Genomic DNA, 19,589 nt, shown 5'->3' with positions numbered 1-19,589 from the left:
ATAAGTCCATTCATACCATTCTCATCTCTGTGCGTGCCATAACGCTAGCCTAGCTTAGCACAAAGACTGGGGGTAAACGGCTCCAGCTACCCTACTGCTCAATAAGGGACAAAATAACGGCAACATTTTCCTATTTACATGTTGTGATGTGTGTACTAGTTACATTGTGTACTAAGACCGGTGGAAAATGAAAAGTTGCGATTTTCTTGACCGATATGGCTAGGAACTATTCTCTCATTCCTGTGTAATAATCATGGAACTTTGTTGCCGTACCATGGGTGCAGCAGGCACAATGATATTCGCAGCGCCTGTAGGCTAACTTTCATCAACATAACCAACGTGACGACCTGCTTGCACAGAGCGTGCTGGGCACTATGGCGCTATTTTTTTTTTATACATTATTATATACATGTATTAATTTATAAATTAGCAACAACATGGTCGCAGTTTTCCTAAAATGAAGGAACTAATTTGTCATATGTGGTCACAATAACGAGGGAACGCATAAAATAAAATGTGGCCACAAATTAAGTTGTGGGAACATTTTTTTTTCCCACTTGTCGTGTTCGAGGCTTTGTACGAATCTGTTCCCAGAAATAGGAACCTACTCACCAATAAAAGAACCAAGTCTGAAATCTGCTTATGTCTTGCAAATAGCCTATATTTTGGAAACAGTGTCCATGTTATCATTTATCATGGTGCAATGCTGTACTCCATAGACTGTGATTAGTATTTTTGTTTATAAACTGAAGGACTAAGGAAACTTAGTTTCTTTACCCTTAAATGCTGTCGATAGACTTTAACTTGTATATAACCTGGAACACTTTTTAGCAGTCTATTTTACCTTAATTGCTGATCATATTAACCTAACATTAATTAAACCAGCAGGGTGAAATAGATTTGTGGTTAGTTAATCTTTATACGCCAATTACACATATACTTCTTAAATGTACATTCAAGGGGTGGCACCTTTTAGATTCCTGTTAGATGTTGTGAAAAACCATGAAACTGGCCTGTTGGCTTATTGTGCTATAATTATATCTAGATATTGTATTGTTTAAGTGAAACTGAAGCATATTTCTCTTCTCTGTATAATGCAACATGTCCTTATGGCTACAGGTACTGGGTTTAGTAGCCAAGATTTGTAAAACTCAACTGGGTGTCACTGCGTAAAAACCTGTATGGCGTATTGTAAATCAAAGTGAGCTCATGGCTTGTTTGAGTCAGAGTTTCAGTATCCAGTATCCAACTTTTTTGAATCTCTACCCACTGTTGTTACTTGTAAATCTGACTCATTAGGCTGATGAAAGGATTGTAATTATGTACTTATGTTCTATTTTAGCAACATATTACACTCAAACTGTGTTATCTCGGACTATAAAAACTTTAGGAATTACAGTTATTGTGCTAAGTATATACTGAATCCTGAAGTCTGTTTCCTTTCCCTTTGGCTGTGAACTCATAGCAGTGCAGCTGGGTGGTAAGTTACTGTAGTAGTGCCATAATGACTTTCTGTAGTTTGATTTTCATATGTTGTTGGATTCCATGTAGAGTGTTCACACTTTTGGGTTTAATGTATCACAGAGTTCATTAAGATTTTTGTTGAAAATAGTTCCATCTATTCTAAACATAATTGCTGCTTGCAGCTATATTTATTATTATACTATGGTCTGTCTGAATACTCGATTCTGATTGGCTGGAAGGTCTGCAATAAAACGGAAGGTCTGCTTTAATTGAAGCGCACACAAATAGGCCTACGTCTTACACACAGAGAGTGGAGATCGCGCTGCACACACACACACACACACACACACACACACACACAAATATTCAGGAGCACAGACACTTATCAATGCTGCCCTGCAACTTTTAGTAATAAAATAGCTTTGCTACTGAATTGCAACATTGTATTTCTCAGCAACGAGTAAGTTATATCTCTCTTTTTAATTAAAAACTCATAGCTTTGTTGTTAATGGAGAGAGAGGTGCTGAACAGACATGGGTTCTCTCTCTCTCTCTCTCTCTCTCTCTCTCTCTATCTCTGTCTCTCGATAACTAATTCAAATATATAATACAATTCATTCATTCAAATAAATGTAATCTTACCCACTACTTTATCTCTGTTTCTGATTCAAAGCTGATGAATCAGCTTCTGATTAAAGGGGTGGTAAAACACATTCTTTTGAAGGCTTGACTGTGTTTGTGGGGTGCACTGTAACATGTGTTCATGCTTCGTTTTAAAAAAAATTGCCTTATTTTTCATATATTTGACCTTTATTCTACACTGCTCTGTCCCTCCTTGTAAAACGGTCTGATGCTTTCCGGGTTGTATGAAGCCAGTCCCTCAAAAATACGCAGTGGGCTCAGATTGGTTAGCTGGCCCAGTGTGTTGTGATTCGCTAACCGCCTAGTTCACGTTTGTCGGAAACGTCACGCCCCTTACCGCCCGAATCAGACCCAGAACATTTGAGTGAAGATGATCGAGCAGAACCTGTTCAGTCCTCAAGAGTAAAGACTGCGGATCTATAATGATCGCTACTGAATGGCACTTTAACTTTTGTATTTTTAGAACGATTATAGCCAAATATCTGTCGCAAGAACTAACCCAAAACGAACACAAAGCACTGGCTATAGTAGCCAAATCACACACAGAACCATGTTTAGCATGCCTGTAGATAAACAATACATAAAAGCTCTAATCAAAGAATCATTTACACTAATGCCAGGTTCGCTGTTGAGATTTTAACGTTAGTGTTTGTAACGTTAGGTGTTCGTCGGATAACGTTAAGTATGAATGAGCATTTAACAGACTGGTTTGCAGAACAGTGTTGTCATCTGTTTACTTCCTTGCTACAACCTATTACAGGAAAACACATCGATGAAAAATAAATCAGACTTACAGGTTGTGGCCCGTAAACAGCTTCTGTTTGTAAATCCAGCTTTCAGGACAAGCCGTTGTGCATATCCTGTATTGAACTCGCGAAGTTTGTGGAAGTTTGTGTTGTCCTCCGTGAAATGTGCAGCGCGCGCGTCCTGCATCCACGCACCGGCAGTGTTTTTTTCACGCAGCTGACGTTGTGCAAATCTGGCATTGAAATCGCGAAGACGGTGGATGTTTTCCTCTGTTAGATGTGCTGCAGGGAGCCCTGCGCGCGCCTGATTCCCCGCTGACTCAAACACACGTGCATATAACATGCTGTGTGTTAAACGCTCTGCAACGCACCCCCGTCCCAAGGAAGGCTGAACAGAGCAAGTACCCCAGACCTGCAATCCGGATGAAAATAACAGCGTTTCCTTGGCATCGCGGCAACAACACTCCAGCCTAACTAACTTATACCACAACAGCGCCGCGATACAAAATGGCCTCACCCCCCCTTATTTAATATTCTCGGAGGAGGGGTTTATGTAAATATTGAGCCTGGTGATGTCACCAACCCTGGAGGCATGTGTGTAGTCGCCTACTGGCCGTTTGCTGTAGTCCTTAGAAACTGATTTCTTTAAAAGCAAATTTCTCCCTTTGCTTTAAACTTTGAACGTTGTAACTTTGCAGATGTTGTTTATGCTCAAGCAGCAACATTACACGTTAGCTAAAGTTAGAATAGTGAAATCGTGGTTTACCACCCCTTTAAACAATTTTAATGCACTTCACTGAGGCTACCACCCTCCACTTCGTGTTGGGCGGGGCCAAGCACAAAAATAATACACAATGAGCACAATGAGTTATGCAAGCATGGCTGGGAGCTTCTGAGCAACTGCAACAATGGGTAATTAAAGACAGTTTAGGTTATTTTAGTCAAATGGTTGAAAAAGCACAAATAAATATGATTGCTTATCACTTTTGATCAATAGGTGGCGCTGTTACCAAATTGATGTTACATCAAATTGAATGACACATATACAAAGTTTGGTGTTCATTTGGCAAAGCATTGCAGTGTTACAGCCTCCGAATCAGCTTGGCACCATGCCATCAAAAAGCTTTTAATACATTTTGTCTGGCATGTTCTGAAGATGATTTGAGCTAATTTTGGTGAAAATCAGACCAACGGTCTAGGAGGAGTTTGAAAAAGTAGGTTTTCAAAGAAATGGCAGACAAGAAGTTAGAAACAAGAATTTTGTTTCTAGCCATTAGGGTTCAGAAGTTATTAGCATAAACATGAGTGCATCTTTGGACAGTTGTTGGTCCTTTAGACTAGAGTGATTGAGTTAGAGACTCCAAAATCGAGGTTAAAGTTCAGACTGTCCTCTATCTGTGTACCAAATTTGAGTGCCATAACTTTCCCGCAAGGGGTTCTATGGGCTGCCATAGACTTCAAGAGCGGAATAATAATAGTAATTATAGGAACACTGATGATTACAACCCGCATCTTCGGTGCTTGGCCCCTAATAATCCTCAAGAGGTCCATTTCGCTGCTGTCAATTTAAGTACATTTTTAGTAGGGCTGGGCAAAAAAATCGATTTTTCGATTAATCGTTTTTTAAAATGTGGTCGATTTAAAATCGATTCTCAAGGCCAAGAATCGATTTTTATTTATTTTTTTCCCGGGGGTTTCCAGTCGATCCTGCCCGGTATCGCATATATGCTTGTCGTTAATATAAAATTGAATGGCAATCGCATCTAAGGAAGGCACGCAAACAACCGAGATAGTGACGAAATATAATGCATCATCCGGGGCACGAATCAAAGCTCAGACGCCCCGGGAGGAAAAAGCCTTCATAAAAACGGACAGAGTCTGAATGACGGTCAGCTAAATCGCAAGAAATGCTTGTCCTTTACTGAAAATTGCTGAAAATTGCTGAAAATCATCCAATATCCTTTTTATGTTTTAGAATAAGTGTATCAAAATATCCATAAAAACAAAATTGTATTGTATTTAACATAATTGTATGCATTTGAAATATAGAGATGGGTTTTGTTTTAATGTAGGCCTACCCAAGTGTACCTAAAATAAAAAGAGTTTAATATACAGGTTTGTCGCTCTTAATTTCTTTTTAATTACCCACTTGTAAACTCATGTTCACTGTTCTTTTTTATAAATATAGTAGGCTATTTGAATTAAATCTATATTCATTGAGTTGAATCGAAAATGAATCGAGAATCGAAATCGAATCGGAACATCTGAATCGATACCCAGCCCTAATTTTTAGTGTGCATTGGATTTTCTGAGTTGTATGTATATAAAGTGTATTACTAAAATCAGCTTAATATGAAGTTTGAAATAACTGATCAAATATCAATAATATAAAATTTTTGTTACAAATATAAAATCTAATTATATAAAATGTGTTACAAATGTGTGTTCATCAGCATTGTATTACATACCTGTGCACAACATTAGAATTGGAATTAGCCACTGTAATTATACTATTTTTATATTGTCAAAGTCTGTTTAAAAATGCACGATGAAAGTAAACTGCAATAATGTAAAAATGCACACCCACTGATAGGCCTGGAACCAACTTCTCTCTCTCTTTTCTCCTCCCCCCAGATGATGAAGTTGATCATAGTATGCCAGAGAGTGATGGAGCACATCCAGGAGCAGGAACCCCTTCGGCAAAGGGCAAGGGCAAGTTCTCCAACCTGGGCAAGATCTTCAAACCCTGGAAGTGGAGAAAGAAGAGAAGCAGTGAAAAGTTCAAGGAAACATCAGAAGGTACTTGTCTGTTATGATTTGTGACAGTAAAACTGCATAAATTAATTACTGTCATATAATGCTGATTCTGTTGAAACTGAATTCTAATATTAGGTTTTTTGGAAGTTAAAGTGATATGTTTTGTTTTGTTACTGACACTAAAAAAAGACATTTGCCATTTTTCTATTATTTTGTGGTTGACATTAGGATTTTGGAAATGGAGGAAATGATTCTGGAATGAAAAAAAAAAATCGTAGGCAAGTGTTTAACTTTTGTGATAACAGTAGCCTATATGCATTTTATAAAAAAAACGGTGACTCCAGCACTCATGTTCTGATCTTTTTTTTTCTACACTAGTAGTAGCATACATACTTCCAGTTCAACTTTCCAAAGCATTGCAAATTATAGTATTCCCTAAAACCCACTGTCTTACAAAACCCGCGGCTTGAGAGATTAATGTGCATCTGCTCTCTTTCTGAATGATTAGTGCTGGAGAGGAAGATTTCGATGAGGAAACCCAGGGAGGAGCTGATAGAGCGAGGGTTACTTAAGGACGTCCCAGAGAATGGTACGGCAACCTAGCTGGGTCAATGGGGAACCAAAGGTTTTGTCAGATTCATTCTGTCATAAATGTGTCCAGGTCATATTTATATGTATTATGTGCTAAATTGTCATTAAAATAATGTCAAAAATTCTTTATGACTCTACAGTAAAATAGGTTAATTTTTATGATGGTATTTGTCTTTATTTTCCATATGGAAAATACATAATTATCTGCAATGTGGTGTTTTTGACTAGTTCATCAGGACATATTAAGAGGGCAAAAATTGACATTGCAATTATTATTTTCTTTCCTAATTTGACATGTTTACAAGTGAAACATTTTCTTGTTTTAGATTTTTCTTTGTTCTGTTGTTTTCTATCTCAACCCATTATCCATATCTGTTTCAGAGAGTAATGACATGAATCATAAAGCTCCTCCAGTAAAGAATGGCCACACTGCTCCACTACCAGGAGAACGCAGGTCAGATACTGGATCGGAAGTCAAGACATCATCTTCACGACCACACGGAGAAGAACAGAGGAATAGCCTCGCGCCTGAACCGGAGCGCCGCAACAGAGCACCGTCCGATGTCAGTCGCAACCGTCAGCCATTGGATGTGGATGCTCGAACACGGTTACCACCTGAAACGGAGCGACGCAGCCGACTAGAGTCAGACTTGGAAAAACGTGCAGGATCGTTACCAAGAGAGAGACAAGGACAGGAGGAAGGACGACATCGGCGGGATGAACGAGACGAGAAAGCGAGTAAGGACAGAGAACGGCGGGATAGAAAAGACGACAGGGAAGTAAAGGCTGAACGTAGAGATGATAAAGACAGACGAGATAGGAGGCCAGATAAAGAGGACTGGCACGGAAGAGGTGAGCGAGATGAACGCGAGAAAGAGAGGAGGAATGACAGAGAAAAGCGGGAAGAGAAAGACTGGAGGGACAGCAAGGACCGGAAGCAGCCACGAGACAGGAAAGAAGATCATGAAAGGAGGGATGAGCCAGAGAGGCCAGACGATCGAGAGCGAAGGGAGCTGAATGAAAGGAGGGAAGACAGGGAAAGAAAAGAGGAACGGGACAGACGTGAGGAAAGAGACAGAAAAGATGAGAGAGAAAGGAAAGATGTCAGGAGACCAGAACCTATGAAACAAGTGTCTGATGGGAAACTAGTCCGGCCTCAGTCAGAACAGGACATGCGGCCAATTCTTCAGAAGAGCACGTCTGACATTGGACCGAAGTTGCGGCCGGCATCGGAGGCCATCCAGAGCAGCACACTGCCACGATACACAACTGCAGAGGAAGAATCAAGGGCACGAACAGGTAAAACTCCCACCCTGCTACCTTAATTCATAACAAAAGATTTGTGGGCTCGAAAAATTAAAGGGTTCATTCAACCAAAAATGAAAATCCTGTCATGAATTACTCAACCTCATGTCATTCCAAACCTGTAAGACCTTCGTTCATCTTTGAAACACAAACTAAGATATTTTTAATGAAATCTGAGAACTCTCTGATCCCTCCTTAGACAGCTATATAATTAACCCTTCCAAGGCCCAGAAAGGTAGTAAAAACATCGTTAAAATAGTCCATGTGACTAGAGAATACTTTTTGTTTGCAAAAACAAACAAAAAATTACTTTTTATTCAACAATTTCGTTCTAGCCTGTTTCAGTCTCCAACGCAGTTTACGTTGTAAACAGTGCAGCACTTTCGAGTTCTACAGCAGCCGACGCTGTGGACGAGAGCACCACGACGCATGCATGTGATGATGACGCAGGACCTGCACTGTATTTACAACGTAAACTGCGTAGGAGACTGGCAGAGGCTAGAATGAAATTGTTGAATAAAGTTTTTGTTTGATTTTCCCCACAAAAAGTATTCTTGTCGCTTCATAAAATTAAGGTTGAACCACTGGAGTCACATGGACTATTTTAACAATGTTTTTACTACCTTTCTGTCCCTTGAAAGTGTTAATTATATAGCTGTCTATGGAGGGATCAGAGAGCTCTCAGATTTCACCAAAAATATCTTCATTTGTGTTCCGAAGATGAACAACATGAGGGTGAGTAATTAATGACAGGATTTTCATTTTTGGGTGAACTAACCCTTTAAATAAAGGCATCACCCAACTGTGAGGTTTACTAGGGCTAAACAGAAATACTGTCTACTCTAGATGTGGTGCACTTGCTCTACTTCCGACAACAGGATAAATTAATTTGGAACTTTAGCTTTGAAGCATTCAGTGTAGACCTGGGGTGTCTAATTCTGCACCTGGAGGGCCACTATCTAGCTAGAATTTTGGGGTTCGTCTCAATCAGTTCCCTAGTTCAGTAGTCAGGGCACTGATGAGGGAGTTGACCATTTTAAGGGCTGTCTCAATCGTGAAATCCTGCCAGTGTACTGAATGGTTCGCTCCCTAAAAAGTCCCACAATGCACTGTAAATACCTGGGCGCATTGATACTCACTATGTTCTCTTAACAGAAGTTCTGAAGCACGAAACACAAATCACATGAGCCAACTCACCACACATAATGACACTTAAAATAAAAAAATAATTGAATTATATTTCGCTAGAAAGGAAATAAACATAATATTTATACAAATATTTTTAATTTATTTATGGCCGAAATGTATATTTAACAAGCATTTTTTGTTCATATCAGTAGTGTTGTTGTGCAGTGAGGACATTGTCATGTCGCTGGAAATAAGAGTCATCAGTGTCCTGATGTGTAGGAGACGGGCTGAATCCGAAATCAGCCCCATACCCTCGCCATTATTTGAAGGGACAGCCATTTGTAGTGGTGTCCGAAACCATAGTGGACGTTATTGAGTGCACTCATTCAATCCCATAGCACCCCAATAACGAGTATACAGCTGATGTGTACACAACGGCTGTCCGAATTCACTCTCTCGTTTTCATTCACTGCTTCAAATTAACTGTATTAGTGGACTAACATAGGGAATAGTGAATGAGGGCTTAGTGGGCGATTTTGGATTCAGCCAGAGTCCTTGCGGTCTTTACCAGTGCGCGAATGTGTGTACATGATACACTTATTTATTGAGACGCACCTTAGCCTAGCCCTAATTATATACACCTGAACCTGCTAATCGAGGTCTTCCAGATCACTAGAAACTTCCATGAGTCTTGGAGATAAACTCTGCAGGAAAGCGGCCCTCCAGGAGCAGGATTGGACACCTCTGGTGTAGACGAGCTTAAACCGTGATGAGGCTACGTTTAGACAATAGGCAAAAGTGGTCCACATGTTTTTTTTTTTTTTTTTGAAGATGGATAAATCTGCAGTTGCTCATTGTATGGCTTAGTTTTGCTCAACACAAAATGGTATTAAATGAATTACATGAAACTAGATTCCTGTGTTGGGATTTTACCAATTGAAACTGGAAGTTGAGGTGGGACATATTGATGGGTTCATCATAATTGTGCAGCCCAAATATTTTGTTTAAAAGTTGCCAAGAAAACTCCCATCTTGACTTCATGGGGTCTTTAAAGCGATCCTGCTCCTCACCTCACCTCACTGCCACTGTTCACATGCTATGCCTGATGTACTTGTGCCTGCTGTTGTGACTGTGCTGTGCACTTGTGTGTATTTTGTTAGCTGTGTTTATCTATGTTTGTGCATGTGTCTTGTGCTCACCATTAGGATCACTGGGTGTGCGGTTTGTTCCTGAGCCCAAACCTGCAAGTACCTCCACTAAAGAGTCACAGCCACCTACTAAACAGGCCATTCTCCCTCCCAAATGGCTGATGGCTTCTTCCTCCTCCACAGAGCTTGCTCCAGTCCCATCCTCACCCCCCTGCTCTTCGTCATCATCGTCATCTTCATCAGCATCCTCATCCTCTGCTCCCCCCATTGCTAAACCTCCTCCTCGGACTGTGTCTTTAAATGTAGATGATTCCTCACGCACTAATCCCATTCCCCCAGTAACAGCAGGAGACCGTGAAGTCCCGCCCACTATTCCCGCCCACTCCACCCTGCCTGCCATTCCTGCCCACTCCACCCCGCCCTCAATTCCTGCCCACTCCACCCCTGCGGCCTCTACTGCCCCTAAACAGCCGCCAGTGCCCCCTCCCAAACCTGCCCATCACAACAGCAACACTGCACTGCAAGGTGAGTCATTATTGGTCCTGTTTTTGGCTTCCGCTCCAAAGCTGCAACTGTAAATTATTTGTAGCTTCATGCTGCTCTCTTCATAGACTTTATCCAGAATAGACACAACTGTGAAGAATGGAAGTTTAGCTTGTTCAATATGTCTAAAAATCCTTATGCAATATTCATGATCAGTTGGAATTTCTATAGTGAATCAAAATGTTTAGCCTGCAAGAAGAAGTTCAATATATTATCGCCAGTCAATGACGTCATATCCACACTACTCTTAATTCCGGTTTTGCTTCTGTAGAAACCATGGAAACACCAAAGATGCTTTAACCCTATAACTAGGTTTTATGTTGAAAGGGTGCAAATATTTGTTCATACATTTTTAGTTTAGCTCACAGGTAACATTTAAAAACAACATGACCACCTGTAGTGGCAATCTACATAATAAATATATATTTATATACACATATACACGTGTATTCATGTATACAGCTCTGGAAAAAATTTAAGAGACCACTTAACATTGAGAAATCAAATCAGAAGACCGAAGGCATGAAGTAAATTGTGTACATCAGGTTTTTCAGCAAAGTTTTGGTCATATTGAAATGTATAGGCTCTAGAAATGTGCGTATTAAATATGATAGAGTAGGCTATAATATATTCATAAATAGGCAGTATGCTTATTGTTCAACAGCATTTTACTAAGAATGTTTAGTTTAACTTATGAGAGAATAAATGTGGCTAAAATGTGGCTAAAATGTTGTAACTCGCATTGCCAAACAAGCGTTCTTTTTTCAATGAATTTATACCCCCAAACTGGCGACGTATCCTAGGGGATACTAACATTAAAATCATTGTAAAAAATCATGAAATTGTATTTATTCGTGTCCTAAGTAGATGGAAAATAGCAATAAATTAATTTTCTGATTTCTTTTTATGGTCTTGCCATTTAGAGGGTTAATATATTGTATTTTATTCGACAGAACACAAATCCTTGTTATATTAACTCAACACGGTTAGTCTTATTGTTTGAATCTCTTGTTTTCTTGATTCACCGCGAGTAACATGTTTGTACCACGCTATTTTGTCAAGTGGGTTTGCATAGCATAATCAGAAAGAGCTTTAGTAAGCGTACAATTAGTGTTGTAGTACTCGAGTGCCATACCTATATAACCGTTATGTAACCGGACCGGATCAGAATGCAGATTTCGTTGCCTCATTTCGGTGCCACTTAAATTCAAACATGCTTTCGCACTTTGGCTGGCGCCAAGCCAGACACAGACGCGTTCAGCGCTCGTCACATATCATAACTATTCAGAGTTTTCAGCCACATAATGTTTATTTTAGATTTCATACATTTAAATGCTCACAAGTACTAGAAAAAAATACACACTGATGTTAGTGTTAGTGTTAGGCAATAACAATCCTTTCAACCCTGGCAAAAACAATCCTTTCAGACAGTTATAATTTGACTACGTGTTTTATTAATATCAGATACACATTATATACTTAACTATATAGTTTACTCTATTCTTCTCCCAGTTCAGCGGTCACTTACTTTCATGTATTTCGTGAGACGTGGATGAATATATCTGTTATAAATCCGACAGATCTGATTCTCTTTGGCGCAAACTAAGAACTATAGATCAACTAACATACATTCACTTACACATATTTGAAAATCAGAATATCAGATAGTTTGTGACATAGTTAACAAGTTTGTGAATATTTTGAATAAAAAAGAAAAACGAAATAAAACCGATACAGCTGTCATACAGCACTATTGCGACTGCTGTTTGTCATGTGAGAAGCATGACGCATCGCCATGGAAACAAGACGATGCATTCTAAAATATTTAGCCAGGAACATGGTCATATTTCAAAATAATGCTGAACCTTGAAGCTGGTTTGCAGCATACCAAGAATACAGACTATTTGCTGTTATTAGTACTGTAACTGTTATTTAGTGTTAAATTAGGCCTATTGTTGTAAGGTTAGGTGGCTTAGGTTTTACTATGAATTTGTTAGGTAAATTGTGTTTTGTATTTATTTATATTTAAGTATTCTTTAAACTTTTAATAAATTGTTCAATTTAAATAATTTAAATAAAATAAAAAGCCATTCTTTAATCTCATCCACCTCGTTTTGTGGCTCTTTTTTTTTTTTTTAAGTATCGGTTCAGGCACCGTTTAAGCACCGGTACCGTTTTAAAAGTATCGGTTTGGCACCGGTATCGTAAAAAACCCAAACGATACCCAAACCTAAAGAGGACTCAGGATTTTGTTTCAATTCCGATCAAGACCACAACTGCTGGGATTTTACTAAATTGCCAGTACATTGCCTAATTTATTTATTAACATCATTCATGTGATTGGATGTAAAACTTACAGCTTCAGACGCAATCAATAACTTGTTTCTACTTATTTCTTTGATTTATGTATTTTGCTGATTCCGAAATTAATTAGGGATTGTGTCAAAAATGTCACCAAAAATGAATACAAATGCTCACAAAATTCAAGATATTGTTGCAAAAAGTTCTTGTATGAGATCTGGATTTATAACATGTGATATAATTAACCAATATCACAAGAGCAAGAGACAAAAAAGGCAAAACAAATTGTTTTTATTGTGACTGTACGCAAAAAAAATAGAAACTTAACAGATTATAATGATGTATAACACTTGCCTTGAATGATAAAAAGCGACAGAGTTATTTGAGTCTCTTTGGCACTGATAAGAAAAAAAGAAAGCCGGTCCACTGGCGCGAATGCCGACTCGAGAGGGTTAATTGCATGCCATTTAGTAACACAAGTCATCCAGCTTTTATTAATATGAGATTCTAATATCTATTGAGCTTACTACAATGTCTCTTATACCAGGCACTGAGCAGTAAGGTTATAACATAACTTTCAACACACGCTAATGTTTTTTAGCATGATTTTAACCAAGAATACCAGCGCTGTGTTGCTTGCTTAGCTTGGTGATATTTGTCATAGCAGTGATAAAAGGAAGGCAGTTTATCATTAAATTTTTTTATTCGATCTACATTCTTAATGTAGAAATTTCTCTACCATTGGACAAAGAATCTGAACTGACAGGTGTCAGATGTTATTTATAGGCTTTGTAATGTATAGCACAGTGAAGAGAAACAGGAAGATAGAGGGGGAATGCTTTGTTTCCATAGGGGCATAGCAGCTCTGAATGTTACAATAACTTTTTTCTTTATTTTTTTCTGCGCCAGAATTGTTCATTAATAATAGGTGGTGCACTATGTGTTAAGTAAGTCAGGTGTGTTAGTGTATGCTGCTCCCTCCCTCTGAAGCAGAGAGACAGATGAGAGTTTCAGTGAGATGAGGCAGGCTTCGACATGTTTCTGTGCTGTTTGTGCTGCTGTGCTGGCACATTGGTCACTGAGCAGCATTATATCTCATGACACACCTGCTGCAGGAGCCCACAGTTCTTAGGAAATTCTCAGCTACACTGAGACACTGTTGTAGGACAGGTTTTAACACAGTGTTTCGCTGCAAATCATTCAAAAACGGCCAACATAATTGCACTTCGGCAAGGGATGGAAAGAACTTGGAGAGAGAGTGTGTGTGTGTGTGTGTGTGTGTGTGTGTGTGTGTGTGTGTGTGTGTGTGTGTGTGTGTGTGTGTGTGTGTGTGTGTGTGTGTGTGTGTGTGTGTGTGTGTGTGTGTGTGTGTGTGTGTGTGTGTGTGTGTGTGTGTGTTTCTTTCTGTTTCTGTTAAACCCTACAATGTGAGGACCAAATGTCCACACAAGGATAGTAATACAAGTCATTTTTGACCTTGTTGGGACATTTTCCCCATGAGGAAAACAGCTTTATAAATCATACTTATTATTATTATTTTTTTTTTGTGAAAATGTGGTTAGGTTTAGGGTTAGGGGCTAGAAAATGTCATTAGTTCAGTATAAAAAACTGTGTGTGTGTGTGTGTGTGTGATGTTCATATAGGACTCAAGTGTCTCTGTTTGTCCTCCATAGCAGCTGATGCTCTGTCTGCTCTCACAGACATGAGAACTCCCTGTACTTTTGTCCTCGGACTTTGTTATCAGTACAATAGAGCAGAATCGTGATCGCCCACTTTTTTTAGCCACCTGGCTTTCAGATATGTTTTTTTTCCCCCATTAATTTTCTCCATTTCAGAAAACCAGTAACTGCCTTTAAATTTTATTTAGATGTTTAACTGAATAAATGAGTTCAGTCCATAATTTGCTGCGTTGTATGCTGTTGATTTTCTAGTTTGTCCCAATAGATTTTGTGGATTGACTTAAAATAGACGAGATCTCATTCTGACAGCTGGAACAGTGTCATTGAGGAAAGATAATTTTAGACATGCCCAGTGGCATGAGAGGCAGGCAGCAGCTGTTCAAGTGTTAGAAACACAGTACACTACCCCTCTCCAACAGGATCCATTTATAGACTCACTAGTCCAGATACCAGGACAATCCCTTTTCAGTATAGCCTGTACCATTTGAGCAATTGAGTGTTTCCCCCAAAATCTATTTATAATGGCTTCATTGTTGGAAGTTTTGCTGAACATTTTCATACTTGCATTTTTCTCGCTTAAATTGTGTTCAAGTAGGTTTAACTAAACAAATTCTAAAGCCATAATTAAGTCACATTATATCCACAATCTGGACCACTAATAGGACCAAATAGAGTTGAAAATAATCTAAATTGTTCCATCTTCCTTTGTACTCTTGCTATTGGTTAAGCCAGATGATATGTTCTTTCATCATTTACTTTTAATGAAACCTGAGTTTTCTGTCCCTCATTTGAAAGTCCATTTCACCAAATTTTAATGCTTAAAAAAGTACAAAAAGACTTTGTAAGAATTTGTTTGAACATGATCGCTTTATATCATAAACAGATTTCATTTAAGCTTATGTACATATAAACATTGATCAGCGATCATACATGGAGCACTCAAATATGGTAAACGGAAGCTCAACCAAACTGCTTGATGCACGAAAACAAACCTAATCGGTTGCCAAGCAAGTATGCGTGAGTTCAGTTTGCCATATTCAGTGAGCTTAATGTATGTATGTTGATCAATGTTTATATGTGAATAAAAGCCTAAACTATCCCTTCAAGCAGGAAGTTTTTATAGGCGTCACCTGTTGAACTAGACCAGTGTCCAACAGTGTTTGTGATTGTTGTATGAGATGCTAAAAACATATTCCCTTCATCCACCCTAAAGTGTCAACGTTACAAAGATATTACAAAGCTCCGCCTCCTCAGTATTGGACAAGCTGGAGACAGCAGGGAGAGTCTGGAGTCTATCTGTCCCTGCCCACCTACCTCAGCCAAAGGGGCTCTCAGCTCCACCCAGGTAGCCCTGGTGTCTCCCCATCCCACACCAGCTGGCATGCATGTCCTAATGTTCTAATAACCTCACAGAGTCATGCTTGTTTTCACACCCATACTCAACATCTCCATAATTCTTCTCCAAATCACTACGATTATTTAGAACAAAGGAATTCAGTTCATCCTGTTCTAAAGATATGACAATTACATGTAACCAGTGTGACCAAAGATGACCTATAATCAGTAATGAAGATTAAATTCAGACTCAATCTGAGCATGCACCTTTATACTAACGTTTCACCCTCACAGAACATGCAGCTTGACTGAGCGTCACTCAACAAGTACTTTGGTTTAAGTTTGGAGGCAGTGGTTGTTTGCAGTGTCTAACATTTCAGTTTTTGACATACAGTGTGGAACTGCAACATATAATTGTTAAGCACGCAAGCACGTTAACTCAGACGTCAAGTGAATGCTTGGCCGACACATTGCAAGTGCATACTTAACGTGCACTGTCTCAGTACTTTAAAAGGGCAGTCATTTTCTTCACATGTCTGAGCTGTTATTCTCTACAACGCGCATTGATGAATCATGCACAACAAGACTAGGAACATGTGTAACGGACATAGGCCAGTTAGAGCTGTGCGTGTAAACATCCTTGTTAGCGTGTCTGCCTCCCATGCCGGTTCGAATTTGGTGCCGTTGACCCGGATGGGAATGAAGGGGGTGAGTGTAACCTCACTCCCCTTGCCTCAAGAGGTGCGTTAGCGACTGACGCTAGAGGCTGTCCTTGTTAGCATAACCTTTTCTCATAAAAGTAGGATGATTATTATGATTTTACAGGTATTGTTATCATTACAGTTATAATCATTGATGTGAAATAAGCCTTTACTCTGATACTATAGCGCCCCTTGTGTCAGCATTCAGAATTGAGCTCGTTCTGAACAGTCCATTATGAAAAGTCATGCTTTTCTAGCTAGAAGCCTTTATGTTCACAAACTTGCATAGAATAGTATGTTTCAGACCTTTTTATCAAACAAACTCTTAGAATATTAGAATCTATTATATATGATCAAATCTTTTATCTTAGAATAATAAATCCCTCTCCATTCTGTACTAATACCTGTTTGTTTGATTAATTCATTTCCATGGCATGCAAATCAATATCTTAGCTGATAATATCCTAGCTTGTCACTTTTGTACAACCTAATGTGCTTTAACACTCTTTTCTCTGTTAAGTTAATTTTTATTTTACTTTTTTCTACAGTGGATCCCTCTCAAGTCCCGGCCTCAGTCAAGCGGTCTCCTCCCGTTCCCCCAAAGAGGATGACTCCTGTGACCAAACGCCACTCAGACGACTCTTCTGCCAATCAGCCTGAGCCTCCACCCCCAGGCCCCACCTCCATCCCAGTGTCTGCCCCTGTGTCTGCCCCGCCTCCTGCCCAATCAGATGACAACAGAAACTCAAACTCTGAAGCACTCTCTCCTCCACCAACCCATATCCCGCCATCCCCTCCTCGCTCACGCCCACCTCCTGAAGTCCCCCACGTGGACCCACCCAGCCCCACCACGGAACCGCCCTCCCAGCCGCCCTTACCTCTGCACATACGCATCCAGAGAGCCTTGAACAGTCCAGGCCCGGTCCAGCCGAACCCGGAAGGATCCCAGCGAGCTCACTCACTTCTCTTTGAATTACCTCCTGAATTTCTCGCTGAGGCTCCAGGTGGGGGGCGATACTCGCTTCCTGTTACTATTGAACCTCTGCGACTGTGAGTGTACATATCAGTTTATCTCAGAACACAATATTCTCTGCCCTTGTACTACTTGTAACAGGTGGAAAAACATTTACCTTTAACACCCCAGTAAGAAATAAAAGGCTCAACAATAGGGACTGCCCAGTGAAGGACATTTAGGACAGTTTTAAGTCTTGCCATTTTAAAAATTCATACGATTTTAAATTTAGTTCTATTTTGCATCTTCTTGCGCTTGAACAGACACATACAGCCAAAACTGTCAAAGTATATAAAGTATTCTCGTAAACAATCATAATGTCTTATTTGAACATAAACATTTGACAAAGAAATGGGATGTTTCTCATCATATTGGATCAGGTCTTAGTGACAGCAGACTAATATACATGCCGCTGTCTATGTCATTTAATATTAATCACACAACAAAAGACAAAATCGCTCGCTTCTCTTGAATGATTAACTTTTGTAGCTTTAACAAGGATCGATCAATATTTAATATAAAGAAGATTCAAGGTTAAACAGTGTTATTTTGCATTTGATTATTCGATTGTACCTGAATACTACTTTTAGACCTACCTGAAAAACTTAAAGCACCCAACCCTACACCATTCATATGCTCAGTGTGTCTTTATGATTGTTTTGTTTAGGCCTGAGGATGATGATTTTGACATGGAAGAAGAGCTGCGGAAGCTGCGTCCCATCCCTCGGCCCACACGACAGCCAGATCTGGAGCCACGCAGCCGGCGCGGTCTGGTGGGAGACCCACGAGTCTCTGTCATTCCTGAGGATGCAGGACCTGGAGACAGTGAGGATGAGGAGAGCAGCGATTCTGACGGACCCATTCATTACAGAGATGATGAAGAGGAGGAAGATGATGATGAGGAGGAAGTTCCCACAAGTAGGATACTTTAATTCTGTCTGACCAGTCAAATGAGAGTGATTTAGGAATGTTGTACTTGTCCTGCACTAATTTGTGCATAAGTTTTTAAAGTTGGCACTTTAAAAATGAAACCGTTTTATATGCTGTTAAAACTCTTTGCGTTTGTTTGGGTTCAGTATAATATTTGTTCATCAAGGATGCATTAAATTTATAAAAAGTGATAGTCAAGGCATTTAAGTTACAAAAGAGTTCTGTCAAATAAATGTCTTTTGAGCTTTCTATTCATCAAATAATCCTGAAAAATGTTTTATAACATTTCCACAACAGTATTAAAGGGGCTATATGCAACTTTTTCCCCAAAATAAACGTAACAATAGCCTTTTTATTTTACCATTTATGACTCAAACATCTCCTGATGAGCATACTGACACCTTGTCCGCTCACAGTGGGTGCACCTATAAGCCTGTATCCTATTTTTCCTATTTTCTGGCGGGTAGGTTTTTCCCACGCTGTCTGCAGATGTGACGTCACCACCGCTGCGAGAGCGAGCAGAAAATAAGAGCATTTCTATTTTTTGGCCTCAGGTGTCAGTCGCGAGTTTAAATTTCAGAAAAACGCATATAGCCCCTTTAAGAAACTGTTTCAGGGCTCGACATTAAGCCTTTTCATGTGCTTGTCCTTCGGACAAGAAGATCGGTCATTCACTTGTCCGAGTAAAACATTTGCTTATCCAGAATTTTTTTTTTTTTTTGTGTTGTCAATATAATTTATTCTCATTTTAAATTCTTAAATTTCATCTATGAATTCAATTAAAATGTTAAGACACTATAGGGCTGTTACCAATCAAATTAAATAATTTATAATGAAAAATTACAACTGCATTAAAACATTTTTATAAGATTGCTTTGAATATTTGGTGAATATGCAAATAAGAAATGTTTGAAAGAATGATACTTTTAAGCATGAAAATAAACTGGCAGTAGGTGGCGACAGGTCACCATCTTAATGATTGAGTCATTAATTCAAACGATGAAATTAAATCAGTATCACATGTTCAATCGTGATGGTATTCATCACTCTTGGTCATGTGATGTTGCTTAACTGTATCATATGTAAAAAAAAATATATATATAAAAACTCCACATTTTGATTTTTTACCTCACTAAGTTAATTGAGTTTCTTTGTACGAGCTGCGCTCATTTGTTGAGATTTCATGAGGCTGCTCGAGCCTCAACAGTGCAACCTTGTTTCAGTCAGTACATTTGTGTATATATATATATATATTTCATCAATCGCCATTTACACTAAATGAATGCAGAATCGTTCTCGTGTTTTGGC

The 19,589-nt window shown here is 39.2% G+C and overlaps 1 protein-coding gene across 8 annotated transcripts in view; it reads left to right on the top strand.

The window, feature by feature from the left end:
* phactr4a (phosphatase and actin regulator 4a) overlaps window positions 1-19,589 on the top strand; it is a 96,775-nt gene that overhangs the window by 69,844 nt on the left and 7,342 nt on the right. For 2 of the 8 annotated variants that reach the window (XM_079830060.1, XM_079830059.1), the window contains 7 exons: window positions 5,486-5,650; window positions 6,117-6,197; window positions 6,581-7,498; window positions 9,838-10,305; window positions 15,517-15,648; window positions 16,888-17,389; window positions 18,019-18,269. In XM_079830060.1, the coding sequence (XP_079686186.1) occupies window positions 5,486-5,650; window positions 6,117-6,197; window positions 6,581-7,498; window positions 9,838-10,305; window positions 15,517-15,648; window positions 16,888-17,389; window positions 18,019-18,269 (2,517 nt within the window). The remainder of the gene's footprint in view (window positions 1-5,485; window positions 5,651-6,116; window positions 6,198-6,580; window positions 7,499-9,837; window positions 10,306-15,516; window positions 15,649-16,887; window positions 17,390-18,018; window positions 18,270-19,589) is intronic. The other 6 variants (XM_079830064.1, XM_079830063.1, XM_079830062.1 and 3 more) reach the window with 3 other exon arrangements.

This window comes from Gobio gobio, assembly GCF_949357685.1.
Source record: "Gobio gobio genome assembly, chromosome: 11".
Classification (NCBI taxonomy): domain Eukaryota; kingdom Metazoa; phylum Chordata; class Actinopteri; order Cypriniformes; family Gobionidae; genus Gobio; species Gobio gobio.
This window is presented reverse-complemented; position numbering and strand designations above follow the sequence as displayed.